Source organism: Diceros bicornis, chromosome X (assembly GCF_020826845.1).
Source record: "Diceros bicornis minor isolate mBicDic1 chromosome X, mDicBic1.mat.cur, whole genome shotgun sequence".
Taxonomy (NCBI): domain Eukaryota; kingdom Metazoa; phylum Chordata; class Mammalia; order Perissodactyla; family Rhinocerotidae; genus Diceros; species Diceros bicornis.
The window spans coordinates 113,339,368-113,354,353 of record NC_080781.1 but is presented as its reverse complement, the minus strand read 5'-3'; the positions used below and the strand labels follow the sequence as shown (position 1 = coordinate 113,354,353).

General features: G+C 40.9%; 1 protein-coding gene across 1 annotated transcript in view; it reads right to left on the bottom strand.

Annotated features, from left to right (window-relative positions):
- The window catches only part of GRIA3 (glutamate ionotropic receptor AMPA type subunit 3), a 269,592-nt gene that overhangs the window by 71,728 nt on the left and 182,878 nt on the right, over positions 1-14,986 (bottom strand). Inside the window, exons 8-10 of the mRNA XM_058536632.1 lie at positions 10,889-10,993; positions 9,877-9,984; positions 8,509-8,715 (exon numbers count right to left, since the gene is read on the bottom strand). Coding sequence (XP_058392615.1) covers positions 8,509-8,715; positions 9,877-9,984; positions 10,889-10,993 — 420 coding nt within the window. The remainder of the gene's footprint in view (positions 1-8,508; positions 8,716-9,876; positions 9,985-10,888; positions 10,994-14,986) is intronic.

The following is a 14,986-nucleotide window of genomic DNA, read 5'->3' as shown; positions in this document are numbered from 1 at the left end:
GGCTTTTCTTCCTAGCTCTGGTCTCTCAGTCAAGGTATACGTTTGTACTCCCAGTCTATTCGTGGTGCCTGGCTTAGGGGATAATCAATGAAGGTTTGTGGAATAAGCAAGACTCCTTTAAGGTTCTGTCCTTCACTTTTTCCCCTCAGTATTATTACCTATGGCTTCAACTCTCCCCTCACTGCAGCTAACTCCTGAATCGCCAGTTGCACATTTCTAACTGGAGGGGAGCCAAAGACAAATTTTATCTATTTTACCCTTTCGCCTGGGGCCAAACCTGGTCATAGAAATGAAAGCTATGGAGGAGAATAGAATTGGTCAGAAAACTAGTGGGTTTTTTTGGCAGAGAGAGTCTGAATCAGCTAGAAAGAGCCTTGTCATGCCAAGAAAATTTACAGATAAAGCCACCTTCTATCCTTGCCAACATATTTCTGTCTCTTGCTTACAACATTCAAATGCCCCACCAGTATCATTTCCCATTTGATCTTATTTGAATTTAACTACTTAATTTAACTAGTTTTTGAATTTTTAAGTCTAAATAATTGATAGTTCTAAGAGAAATTGCCATTTCTTTGTTTTGGAAGGAAGAAATAAGGGGAATTTGTGAGAGAAAATCACTTTGGACTGAATTTAAAGGAATTGGGCTCCTTTTCAAGCAGGTAAAGAAAGGAGTTTGAGAATCTTGATACCTTTTAGGAGAAAAAAAGTAACTGAAATACCCACCAGATGATAAGCACAGCTAAATAGTAACAAGAGGTGGCTAGACAGACAAAGAGAGATTTCTTGTCTGGTTCCCAGGAACACGCAACAAAAGAAGAGATTCCCGAAGGAAGCCATTCCTAGTTTGAAGTACTTTGAAGTTACACAAGACAACAGGCAGAACCTGCTCCCCTCAGGCACTTGCCTTTTTCCCTCAGCTTGGCTTTTCTACCTTTTCTGAATTGTTTCTTTCTAAGGAGCTTTTGCAAAGAAGGTGGAGTTTGTCTGTTTTTTGGAGGGTGCTAGCTCAATGAAGAACAGCATTAAATCTGTGCTCAATTAAGCCTCATTAATGTGGACCTGGCTCCAAAATGAGAATTCCCATGGCGAACTTTAAAAAGAAAAAAAACAACTATTACAGACGGAAAAAGACAAAGGAATAGCAAAAGCTGGTGGAAGAAGGCTCAACCAATAGAAAGGCAGGGAGCCACTGATCAAGCCTCGAGGACAGCCAGCTGGGTAGGAGACTTAGCAACCCCTTCCATCTCTTGTATGCTGGGTGAGACTAAAGCAGCAGAACTGTCATATCAGCTCATAGCCAGCCTTGGAGAAGGCCTTGCTCTGTGTCACCACTATCCCAACCTCCATTTGAGAAGGATTTTGTGATGGTTGGTTATTTCAGAGTTCAAGACCTGCTTGGCAAAATGTCTGTAGAGCAATCAGCATGATTATTAAAGGAAATGGGGAGGACCAGGTAGCTAGTGTCAGAAAATACCCTGTCAGCTCTCCTGGAACTGCTATAGCAGGCAGATGAGGGAAAGATCATTTTCAAGGCAAGTTAAAGGTTTAGAAGGCCAACATTGATGAAAAAGTGAAAAAGGCAACTCCCCAAATGGCATCCTTTTCCTGGTCTCTGCTCTTTGTGATAGCCAGCTGTGGCTGGGAGAGAGTAAGAATTATCGATGGGGCTAGAGAGTAGATGAAATTCTGACTCAGTAATGAAGTGTCTCACTTGTGGTGTCCTGAACCAGTCCAGTGGTCTTTTGTCCTCAAGCCTCTGCCTGTGTTTTCTAGAAACAGAAGTAGGTAGGCCATTTTCAGAAACCTAGGTGGGTAAGTAGGTGGTACGAGGGTGTTCCGGGTGACAGACAAAACCCAGCAAATGGAAAGAGTTCGGGGTAAGAATTTGCTAGTGCTTTTGCTTGTATCTTGACTACTTAAAGGATTTTAATCAAGCAGCTTAAGAGTGGTTGTGTGGGCTCAGTAAACACACCAAATTATGTTTGATTTTTCCACTCACCGGTGGCAAACCCAGAGCAACTGCATTACTGGAGGGGATTTAGCTTGAATGGATTTATAATTCCTTTCATAGGTGGGTTACCAAAGTTGTAAATTTCATAAAACTTAAAAACCAACAAACTCATACATATAGGGATGATGCACTTAACAGTCTGACAAGTTTAAGACAGAAACGATACTTAGTTTAAATGTCATTAAAAAATTTTTTTGAGTGGAAAGGCTTATGTTATATCTTAAAGTATTTTTATCTGATTATCTGATACAAAACTTGTAACCCACCTGGAGACTATGCATGAGCAGGAGCTTGGTAGCCACCGTTTTAAAGCACTTTCTGCAAGCAAGGAGGAAGACAGGAGAGAGGGGGTAGGCAATGTACTGGCGTGTAATGCATAAGATATTACATGTTATCCAAGAGGAGAGGCAGACATGACCTGACCCCTTATCCCTGTATCAACCATAAGGTTCTAGTAGCCTTTGGCAGACATTTCCTTTGGAAAGTTTAAATGTGTTGGAAGAAGGAGTGGGGCAGAATCAAGCCAGACTATAGGAATATAATTGCTGCATGTTGGGGGACAGGACTTAAACTGCTTTATTGGCTGTACTCTATGGGATATTTACTGTTTGCAATTATTAAGATCTGGAGAAAGGGATGAGATCTATCTAAATCTGTGCAACAACAAGCAGCGTCACAACGGGATCTCCGCGTTTCTTTATTCAGAACAGATGTCGCGGTCTGGATTTATTGGTTAGGGCTCCTTGTCCTTGGGGAGCTGAGAGAGTTAAAGACAAAGTGAAGATAAAAGAGTGTCCCTGGAGCTGGGCGAAGGCCTTGTGAGACTAAATTTGGTTGGAAATATTTCCCCATTCTCTCTGCTGAGAATGGCAGACTTCCATGCGTCATTAATGCTCCTTCCTGGAGTTCATATGCATCATTTGAAAGAGAGGGGCACTTTTATCAAACCATCAGCCCTTCTGCCAAAGCCCAGTGTAATCACCTGAAGAATAGAAGAGAATATCTGGCATCTGTTACTGCACTCTTGCTTCTCTGCCTTTTAGCTGGAAGGACAGATTGACTTTCTGTCTTTCTTAATGGAAAATGAATCTATCTTAGGATAGTGACAACCTAAGAGAGAATTTCTTCTAGGTAGAGAAATGTCGGTGTGAATAGCATCTATAAAATTGCCATTTGTCCTGGGAGTGTGAAGGAGTCTGAGTATGCCCAGGCGATGTGACCTGGAATCAATTGTCCCCAACCCCATTTCCATCCCCAAGCTCTCTGCTCTCTTCTAAGCCAGAAGTACCAATCTGGGCAATAGTTTGTCTGGGCTTTCCAAGGCAACTTCCCCCTCCCCTGCCTTTATCCAGTTCTAAGTGTTAGGAACATAAGGAACACGGCAGCTGCCTGCTGGGAGGTGTCCTTTTGTCAATTAGGACCTCAATTTCCTTCCAGCCCTTCTCCTGACTCTCTTTTTCTGTTAGATCATATCTGCTCTCAAAGGGCAGAAACCCCCAGCTGTCTATATTGGGTTTTCAAATATTTCGATTGATAACTAGAGATGTGTATTACATTATCCTGGAGGCCATAGATAAGCAGGATGGATATCTTGGATGGAAAATCTTATAATCCAACTAGATTGTAAGCCCCTTGAAGGCAGGTGGGGATGCCATATCTGATACAGCACCAATCTTCCCATAATCTGACAAGCTTAGTAAAGTGAGCCAGTGTGACCCAATGGACAGAGCACTGGACTAGGAGTCATGAAACCTGAGGTATAGTCTAAACTCTGCCAAACTGGGTCTGCCAAGCTGGGTGATTTTGTGAGCTTGTCACAGTCCCTGCCACCATTTCCATCATTTGTGTCCTACAGCAGGCCTTGGTTTCCTGGATTACCCAATGGGCAGTTCTTAGGTCCAATCCTCGCTGGTCCCCATATTTATCTGTAAAATGAATGAAAAGGTAGGCTAAAGGATGTCTAAGAGCCCTGCTAGCACCAAAATGTTTTTAAATGTGCTCTTAAAACACATGCTATTTAGAAGTCATAAAAACTTGTGGTCTGCAAGTCATTTGAGCTGGGGACAATTACCATGTGGCGATGTTATAGATATCTGGCTCAAAATCAAAACTGCTAAAAGCAGGTAGACAGTTTCAAGTCCATAATGTTCTGAAGAGCTTACATAATGGGGCACATTGTGTCCTACTGACGTTTGTTTCAAAAATAGCCTTCTTAGCGATACACGGTGCCCCAAACATCAACCTTGATTTGATTTTCTTTAGAGGAAAAAAAAAAACCATTTACGAATCATCTGAAAAGAGGCTGATTGGCCTCTTTCTTCTTTAACAGATTTAATTCATTTTGACTCTTTCTTGAGACTTCATGGCAGATACTGAAATCTTTGCAAGGCTTCTTTCATCTCTGCCTTTCTTCATTTTTTTCCTATTCTGATCTGTTTTACATACTAAAAACATAAAAGAAAATACCCTAAAGATAAGCAATACCTGTCTGTGTAGTTTTAATGTTCATGGCAAGAAAGAGTTTCATGTTCTCTGTCCTTTTGCTTATTAAGCACTTAGGGAAATCAGTGGAGGTTTTCTGCCCTTGTTTTTCTTAAGCAACTTGCAAACCACAAGAGACCAGGCCTGTCAGAAATGAATGCCTGTGTTTTCACTTTTCTCCATTTCTATCAACGATAGAGAAGTTGAAAACTTCCCAATGCTGAAAGATTAAAACTTCTAAATGAAGATGAAGATACATTTAGCTTATGAGATCATCCTCCCTAACAGAGAGTTCTCACTCGAAGTATAAGAATGTCCATTTTTCATAGCCACAGGTTTTCGAGGAAAGTGGGATTTGGCAGTCCACTCAAATGGGTTGGTTTGCTCTCAGCTCCCTGGAATCACCTTGTGTTATAATCCCAGGAAGCATCAGAAACTTGTTCTAGGTCAGGGGAGGGAGGGAGGACATTTCTGTAAGTGCCTTCCCTGGCTATTGCTTTTGTAGAAAGAACTGGAGGGAAACGATGGGAAGCCTCCTCCAGGAGAATTTTTACCTAAACAGCAGTAGAGAGATGGCTTCTAAATTACTAAACAAATAAGGGACTCTCTAGTTCTCAAGTTTTCTCACTCACACATACACAAATTGAAAAGAGGAAGAGAATGTGGAAATTAAGTGAGTACTGTACGGAGGACATGCCAGAGAAGAAACCAAAACCCGGTGAGAAAGCTGGTCTTTATCTAAGCAGTGTTAGGAAACCTGCCTTGCTCTACATCACTGTGTCTAATATCCTGCTCAATGCCAGGAGGGCATGGAGCTATTTACAGAGCGTGACAGGTTTTCTTTTGAGACACTAGAGAGCTCTGGCTATTGAGTGACTATGGGCTGGTAGAGCTCATGTCAGTTACTCTGGCCCAGTAGAAACTGATACCCTAAATTCCTAGCTATGCTTCTCTTTTTCTCTCTTTTTTTTTTTGTGAGGAATCAGCCCTGAGCTAACATCCATGCCAATCCTCCTCTTTTTGCTGAGGAAGACTGGCCCTGAGCTAACATCTGTGCTGATCTTCCTCCACTTTACGTGGGATGCCGCCACAGCATGGCCTGACAAGCAGTGTGTGGGTGCGCGCTGGGATCCGAACCAGGGCCGCCAGCAGCGGAGCGCGTGCACTTAACTGCTACGCCACAGGGCCGGCCCCCCTAGCTATGCTTCTGTGACTAAACACTCTTCTCCCCAAAATGGTTAAGGCGCCAAGGGCCTTTGCAATAAATTTCAACTATCTTTTCAGATGGGATGAGTCTGAAACAACACTTTGGCTGTTGGGCAGTATAGGGCAATTGTTAAACAACATGGACTTCATAGTCAGAGATCTGGGTTCAAATCATTGTGTCACTACAAGCTGTTTGGTCTTGGTACAAGACTTCACTTCTCTAGGCTTTAATTTTCTCATCTATAGAATGATATTACTAATGGCATCTCCCTTGGAGGTATGTTATGAGGATTATGTTACATAATGCCTGTAAAGCACTCAGCACAGTGTCCGGCAAATAGGAAATATGCAGCAAATGGTAGCTAATAAGAATAAAAATATTATAGGATTACCTCCTACCATGAACTGAATTTAATGAACATTGGCTGGGCATTAATGCATGCCAGGCATTCATTCATTAGAACAAAAAGTGAGTATCTACTATGTACCAGGTAATGTGCTAAGAGCAGGGGAGAGCTGTGAACAAGTGAGAGGACCTCTTGGAGCCTGAATGTTGGGGAGATGAAGAACAGGAAAGAGAAGATTTGATCACCAGCTCATAAAGTAAGAGGTTAGAGCTGTGTCTAGATGGTTCAGAGCTTCTCAGGGTCCTCAGAAAGCACGGCAGGTGCTCTGACCCTTGTTTAGCCCCCTCTCTCTGACGTTAGAAATTCTTCTCTTTCTCATAACTGGGTTCACTCAAATCTCATCTGCAACTCAGCCCTGCCCCAGTTCTCAGGACTAACCTTGACCCAAGACAGGAGGTAACTGGCTCCAGCCCCATAGCTGGGGGCTAAGGTTCAAATTGCCTTGCTGCTTGTCTGACTGGAGGATGGTGCCCTAGTTTTGATACTTGAGGTCCAGTCTCATTTTAAGCCTTAATTCCCTTTCCGTGTCCTTATTTTTAGAAATGAGCTTCTGCCTGTGTGCTTGTTCCTGAGGACCTGTTCCGAAAACTTACGTAGCGACCCCAGTACTATCTTACAATTGGAGAGCTATACCTTATTCTTGCTGATTCCCATCTCAAGCACTAGAGTCCTTATCCTGAACCTCAGTCCAATAGATAACTTGGAAATCTGCTTTTTGCCAGCTTCTTCTCAGTATATCCACCCCCTGGATTCCTCTGTCTTCCCCTAACCTGTTGTCTAGACAGGGACTGGTCATTGCAAGTAATCTTTGTCTGTTGGAACTAAACATTTGCTGCCACCACCTGCACTTGGGTTGCTTCTCTATTGATTAACCACCCAATGGGCTGTTCTTATGCACAGTTCTACTTGTCTCCGTATGCCTCACTGGGCGGCCCAACATCTGACATTCCTAATCAGAGACTAAAACCTTTTAGAGTTACGCCACTGAGGAGCTCTGAAGATACTGCTCTATCCCCTTTTAAAAGACCTGATTATCAGTATGATTCTTTTGTCCTTGGCCCATGGAAAAGCCATTGACAAAGTCATTCTGTTCATTCATTCAACAAATATTTATTGAACTTCTATTACATGCCAGGCTCTGGAATACTGAAATGAATCAGATATGGCTTCCGTCCTCAAGGAGTTTATAGTCTAGTTGGGGCAGCTGAACCTGTAAATAGATTATTATAATACAGGTTCAAAAGTACTATAAGAAAGCAAAAAGTACTATAAGGAAGCAAAAAGCAGGGGCGCCTAACCAGACTGCAGATGGATAAATGGGATTAGGGAAGGCTTCCTCAAAGAGATGACAGCTCTGAGTTCTGGAGGATTGGTAGATGGTGTTAGCTGGCTGAAGAGAGGCAAAGGCACTTCCACGCATGCCTTAAGTGAGAGCTGGGCCCCTTCAGAGAATAGCACATGCTTTGCTATAGCTGGGACATTGAGTGTGAATGGGAAAGAGTACAAGATGAAGCTAGAGAGGCAGGCAGGTGCCAAATTATGAAGTGCCTTATTTGAAATGCTAAATTCCATGCTAAGGAATTTGAATTTTGTCCTGTTTTTTTTTTTTTTTTGGTGAGGAAGATTATCCCTGAGTTAACATCCATTGCCCATCCTCCTCTTTTTGCTGAGGAAGATTGGCCCTGGGCTAACACCTGTGCCCCTCTTCCTCCACTTTATATGTGGGACCCCTGCCACAGCATGGCTTGATAAGCAGTATGTAGGTCTGCACCCGGGATCTGAACCTGGGAACCCTGGGCCGCCGAAGCGGAGTGTACGAACTTAACCCCTACACCACCAGGCTGGCCCTTGTCCTGGTTTTTAAAGTGGGAAATTACAATAATGTGGAGATCTGATTTGCCAGGGCAAGAGCAGAGGCAGGGAAACCAGTTAAATGGCTGACAGATGGTAAGATCTGTAACTAAGATGATGATGGTGGGAATTAAGAGTGTGTCTGGATTTGAGAGACATAAGAGTAGAATTGATAGGATGTGGTGACTGACTAGATACGAGGGGAGCAACGAGGAAAGATAATCGGGTTGCTTAGGCAACTATGTGGGTGGTGATTCTGCTGCCTGAGACAGGGAACACAGAAGGAACAGATTTTCAATAGAGGGCAGGCTGTCCCTAATGTTGCCAAATAAAGTCCCCCAATTCTACTTTTCTTTTAGTAGAATAATCCTGTTGCCCAAAGGATGCTATTGACAAGCTACCTTTACAGAATTCAACTGTAAAAGACAATGTTTTTCTTACAGACCATATGAAAACTATACAATTGGATAAGTATTACACTTGGAAACTAAATCCTCTTTGTTAATTGGAAGGCATAGAAGCAAATGAAAATAGATTTGAAAAAAATCTTACCCCATAGACAAGTTCCCCAACCATGCCGTTCCATATTTTAGTCTCTGGATCCCTTGCACCATATTTCCCATCGCCAACAATGGACAATTTGTATTTGATCCTTACGTGTTTGGCTATTTCATAGGCTAAGTCTACACAATAGCCTTCATATCGCTCATTTCCTTCCAGTTGCTCATGGTTCTTCTTATACATTACATATGGTGATTCCTTTGGGACCAGAAGGAAGATCAAATGATTACTCCTATACATTTTTCTAAGAGATGATAAATGTAATAATCCCCCCTGTGGCTATTTAGGTTTGGTGTGTGAAAAGACCATTTAACAATTTTTGCTTAATAAGTAGAAGAGCCTCAATCAACTATTCATTGGGCTACATATTCCTTTGAGTCCTTAACTGATGATTTAAGGAAGTAAAGAAGGATTTAAGTTCTTTTTGAGAGTTTGAAAGAAGGACCAGTTGTCACCTGCAAAGTCTTTGATTTAGTCACATTGGGCAGAGGTAGTTCCCTTAGTTACATGAAGGTGAACTGCCTTTGATTTCTTGGGATTTTACCATGTAGGAACCACAGCCAGCCCAGGCAAGCCCTAGGGAAGCACTGTGATCTTTGTGAGGTCAGGGTCTGTGGCTTATTCATTATTATATCCTCAGGACCTAGTACAGTACCTAGGGCAAAGTGAGCATTTGATATGTATGTTTAAATGAAAGGTAAACTTCAGCCGAATCTCCATTCAATTAATCACAATTTCAGGCCTAGTGGCATACTCATTTTTAACTTGGGTTTGTACTTAATTCAGTAAAAACATACCAGCTTTTAGAAAAACATTTTAAAACAAAATGAGAATACTATCTCAAATTTCAATAGTGCTTTGAATTTTTCAGAAAAGCTTTACATGATGAACATTGCCTTGAAATGGTCTTGTGACATAGGAGATTATTGTTATACCCATTCCATAAGTTAAAAAAAACACAACCTGAGGCTCAGAGAAGTTGTGACTTGCACAGTGAAACACTGTTAGTGGTAGACCTAATATTAGGACCCTAGCCTACTCTCTCCTCCACACAACGCTGTCTCTCCCACAATGAAGAATTAGATTTCAAATCCAGATGAAGTATCAGTCCTATAGTGGGGGTCGGAGGGAGTAAAGAGGAGAGTGATATCTGCAACTTTTCCAAATTCCTATTCTTTTTCTTTTTTTAAAAGACATACTGTTCACCATCATGGCAAGATACTTTGAGAGGTTCCTAAGCTGACCTGTTGGAAGTTTTCACTGCTTGAACTTGAGGTCTTTCCTACTGGTTGAATAATGATTTTCAGAAAACAGAAGTCTTGCTGTACAGAAATCCCACCTACCTCTCTCCATACTTACCAGAATAGTAGTCACTACTATGGTCCGGTTCTCTGAGGATGCACTGTCATTGCTGATTTGCTGATCTGAGAAAGGCACAAACCTTTCATACTCATTCCAGTAGCCAGCCTAGAAAGAACAGACATTTGACCTGCTTGCCCAATTTTCACTCAAGAACTACTGCATAAAATTCAAGTGCTATTATGGAATGAAACTTTTTTTAGTCGCTTGAGCTTTACAAGGATTGACCTCCTGTCTCCTTCTGTCTTGCCACCTCGACCAGGACTCCAACACCGACATACACACAGAGATGTGCTTGTCCCTTCATCCTGAGGGTTCCCATGCCCACCTCACCTTTACTTATATTTTGTAAAATAATTTAGCCCACTGTAGTATAATCAGCCTTTTTTTCCTTTAAACTCATATAGCAGAAAAATACTTTGCTTTGAACTATAGGAAAGCTGGCATGTGGGGGTGGGAAAGCAATGAGTGTCCTATAGAAACGACACAAGATATTTTACATTCTGAGGTTTCATAAAATGGCTACTAAATCTCCAGTTCATGCCTAACTCATCTATTACTATGATAGAAGCAAAGTAGTCATTATAAAATTTAGCTGTAGAGAAAGGTACTTTGTCCAGAGCCCTTTTGGTCCGTGAATTGGCAAAGTGGAGAGATAGCTACATTCCAATTCTTTTGCTAAAACTGTATGTACCTTGACAGCTTCTATTTAAATAACAACATGCTGTAAAATTTGTGATTCCTTCCCCGTATTGTAGGAAACTGTTAATAACTCTTAAGTCTACCACTTTTATAGGACCAGCCTCAGAGGGAAATACTCCTTTTAAAATGTGTAGATGGAACACTGATTACAAAAGAACTCTGCGTCATATCTACACTATTCACTGAATGGAAAGGCAAAAATGATGTGTGGGGATTTGCATTGTGTATGTTTCTTCACACCTGTTTTCTTGCATGTGAGAGCTGTCACTTTCTGAAAGACTTTCTTTGGATATCTGTCTTGGTTACTTACTTTTCGAGAGCCAGTGACTTTCATTTCGTACACATCGATGGTATAATTTGTCCTACGTCCATAAGTGTCAAATTGGATGTTTCCAGTCATTCCTTGTACTTGTACCTGGTAGAAAGGGAAAATGTAGAATTTTAAAATAGCACCACATTATTGCCTTCTAGGTCTCTGGGACGAAGTCCGTTGACAGATCTTGGAATCTTGGAGACCTTTTATCTTGAATCATTGAGCTTTATATTCACCAGATCAAGTCTATACAGATCTTCATTTTCTCCCCAGTTTTTTCTAGATATGCCTTTTAGTTATGAAGCTTTGAGTGGGTGTGATAGGCGGTTACCTATATAATACAGTGAGGGCTCTACCACCACTTTTTCAAGGGCCTGAACTTTCCACCATTAGTCTCTTCTTAAGGGAGTAGTCTGAAGAGCATTTTTAACTAGAGTAATGCATTCTTCTAAACCGTGAGTTCCTTGGAGGCTGTGGCTGTGTCTTATCTTAGTGTTCCCAATATCTGAACATAAGCTGGTTTCAGTAACATGGACTCTGGAGCTCCTAGATTCGTATCCTAGCTTCATCACTTACTGACTGTTTGACCTGGCCATGTTCCTTAATGCTTTTGTACCTCAATGTCCTAATCTGTAAAATGGGAAATCCTAGTAGTACTATCCTTCAGACTTGTTGGGAGGATTAAATGATTTATACGTATGGATTGTTTAGAACAGTGTCTGGCAAGTAGTAAGCATTGCAATACAGCTAGCCATATTAATAATTATAATTATTAATCAAAATGAATTTAGTTCTGTTCTTTGAGAGGGTTACACATTTACCAGCTGCCACAATAAAAGGGATGGCTTTTTCCTTCTTATTTAACATATGCCCAGCTACAGAGAGGTAGCAGAGAGCTAGGTCATGGAGGGATAATCCATAGACTGATGAACATTTTTTTTTTGTGTGAGGAGATCAGTCCTGAGCTAACACCTGCCAATCCTCCTCTTTTTGCTGAGGAAGACCGGCCCTGGGCTAACATCCATGCCCATCTTCCTCCACTTTATATGGGACGCTGCCACAGCATGGCTTGACAAGTGGTACGTCGATGCGTGCCTGGGATCTGAACTCCGGGCTGTCACAGTGGAGCGCGCGCACTTAACCATTATGCCACGAGGCCGGCCCCTGATGAACTTTTTAAAGTCTAAGGAATCAGGAGTATGGAGTACTAGACAAGAAAGCTAGAGGTACTGGAATAGCCTGGACACCTATTTGGGATTTCAAATGCAGATTTATATATGCCACAATGTTTCCTGGGTCTAGGCCCAGTATTATGAACTAATAAGAGGCCATCTCCGCCGAGGAGAGAGATTTCCTTAACTACTTTACAGTTCAGGGAAAGTTTCGTTTACTGCATGAAAGACCCTTATAAATATAAGTCATTATTGTTATTCACTTGAATTACTCATCTGGTGAGTAAGGGTCAAGGAATTTACTTCAAAGAAAAAGAATCTGTCTCATTTTCCTGGGATGAAAGGATGAGATACTTTTTCATCACTTATAGAAATGACAAGCTGTTAAGTAAGTCAGAAGTGGTAATAGGCTTGTGCTGCAGAAGGGAAAATTGATGGCAAATATTAGGGAGCATCTTTTTAAAGGGAAGTGGGCTTGACCACCACCAGTAGGAGACTGTGGAATTCCTTTTGAAGGGGAAATGGTCCAATGTGACTTCCTGAAGACAAAATGATTGTTGTACTGATCCAACAAACCTAAGCAGTATAATCAGCTTAGGCTTGCAGAGAAGGTAATGTCACACTTCTAGTTAATGAAAAGGTCCTTTGTTGAGACAGAATTTGCTTACCCAGTAGGATGGGTCTGGTGCATACTGTGATGTATGAAAGGTTCTTTACACTCTATTTTGAGCATAGAATTCTAGGAGAGGAGATAGGGCAGAGACACTGGCATTCGAAATTATTAAGGAAATTATTCATTACTGAAAATAGCAAGGGCTTCAAGTCTCATTAATAATTGTATATTTCTAAAGTCTCAGTCTATCTGAGCATGTCCTACAAACTAGACAACAGTTTAGGTATGTCCAAGAGATTCCAGACCCCATGATTAGAACTCTTGGTGAGTAGAAGTAGAATTGGACTACCACTCAGAGAGAAGCCTATTTTTAAAGATGTGGTCCGGTATTGAATGTCAGTGACAGTTTCCCACCATCCATTCTGGGATCCTTTCTTTGATCCTCCCTGTCCCCACCCCAGTCTACATTAGGTGCTTCTCCTCTGGGTTCCCGTAGCACCCTGTGTAGATCTTAACCATAACATTTTAATCATCTATATATTTCCATCTCCCCTACTAGATTGGGAGTATCTCAAGATGAGATACATTCTTTTTCTTTCTTCTCAGCAACTAATACAGAGCCTGGGATAGAGAAGGTACTCACTAAAAGTTTACTGAACAAGTGGAAAAGTTTCAATGACTTAAAATTGTGACATATTTCAGTAGACCAGACTGAGGCTGATCTTTGCACTATCTGTATATTGTGAGGAGAATGATTACCCAATTTCCAAGTGGCTTTAAGATCTTTAAAAGCATTTGTTTACATATTAACAATTTAAATGTGAGCTCCCCTTATCTTATTTCATGTTTGCATACTAACTTGGAGCCTGATACATAGTCGTTGGTGCTCAATAAATATTTATTGAATGAATAGTGTGCTTATTCATTACAACACACCCCTTAGGAGCCTCTATCAGGCAATGAATTTTTTTCACGAGATTTCTCTGAAAGAAAAGAATGACTTATTGAGCAACAACTATGTACTAGTCACAATGAGGGATACTTTTATATCATGCATTCTCATTTTTAATTAACTCAAATAAAATGAGATTTTTTTTGTAATCTAGTAAAAAATTTAGTACTTTAGACCATCCTCCCTTGCAGATCCTCTGAATAGTGGAGTTTTATTGAGCGTTTATCACAAGGTACCATCTAGTTTTGGAAAAGGTTGATGATACTTTCTAGCCTCTCTGGAGTAATAAGAAGAGGTTGGCCTGTAGAAAGAGGTAAAGCATCTTTTTGGTTGCGTGTTTGATCATTAGGATCTGGGGAGGAAGGTTACTTACATGGCTTATAGCTTGAGATTTATCAGTTGAGTTAGACATGCAGAAACTATTTGTGCAATAATAAGATCAATCTAATTTTTTTCTAGCCAAATTAATTTCTTGTCTTTAACTCTGGTAGACAGTTTTTTTTTTATTTGGGGAAGATAATTATTTGTGTCATGAATGGGGATTCAATTGGAGATGCTGGCACTTGCCCCTTGAGGTTTTGTTGATGAAAACTCCTTTTGTTTCACTCTGAGGGAGTTTTATATTTCACTCATCATTATGTTGCACCTGACAATACAAATCTTGTAACTGCTATGAAGGTTGAATTTAATTAACTGCTCTTCAAAATTGTGCAGTGCTACCTCCATAAAACTACACTTAGGGCATTTGTTAGGGAACTGACATAATGACATAAAAATCTGCATGATGGCAGAATGAATCATATCTCTTTCTTGGAGAGAGACACAGGGGCTACTAACCCCTTTTGATTGAATGCTTCCAACTTGGCAAATTTAAGGCAGCAGTAAGAGAGCCAACTACACAAAATGATGTACGTTATGAGGCCATTACAAATTCTTCGTTGCTGGGTTGTGCATAGAATTATCTTATCATTGCCTATCTCTTTGTTTATTTGGATGACCCAAACATCAGGATAATTAAATAAGTAGAAATAAGAGAGTCTTGTACTCTTGAAGGCTCATTTTAATGCATGCAGTCACATGTAGCATAAAGCAAAATATTCAGGAAAGAGCTTTAGCTTGGAAAGCTGCAATGAATGGGTGATGCTGCTCCTAGTGTAAATAATGAAATCTGTTCAAAGGACACTGCTTGAAGCCTTAAATGATCTCCTACTCAGTAAATACTAAAAACAAGTGACCTATTTGACTGTCTATCCATTGATTCCTTGTACTTTTCTTTAGGCTTTCTCTTTGGGGCATTGGGGAAAACCCTCTTATGTAGGCCTAGAAATGTATCATGTTCCTGCATTTCACATGTAGAT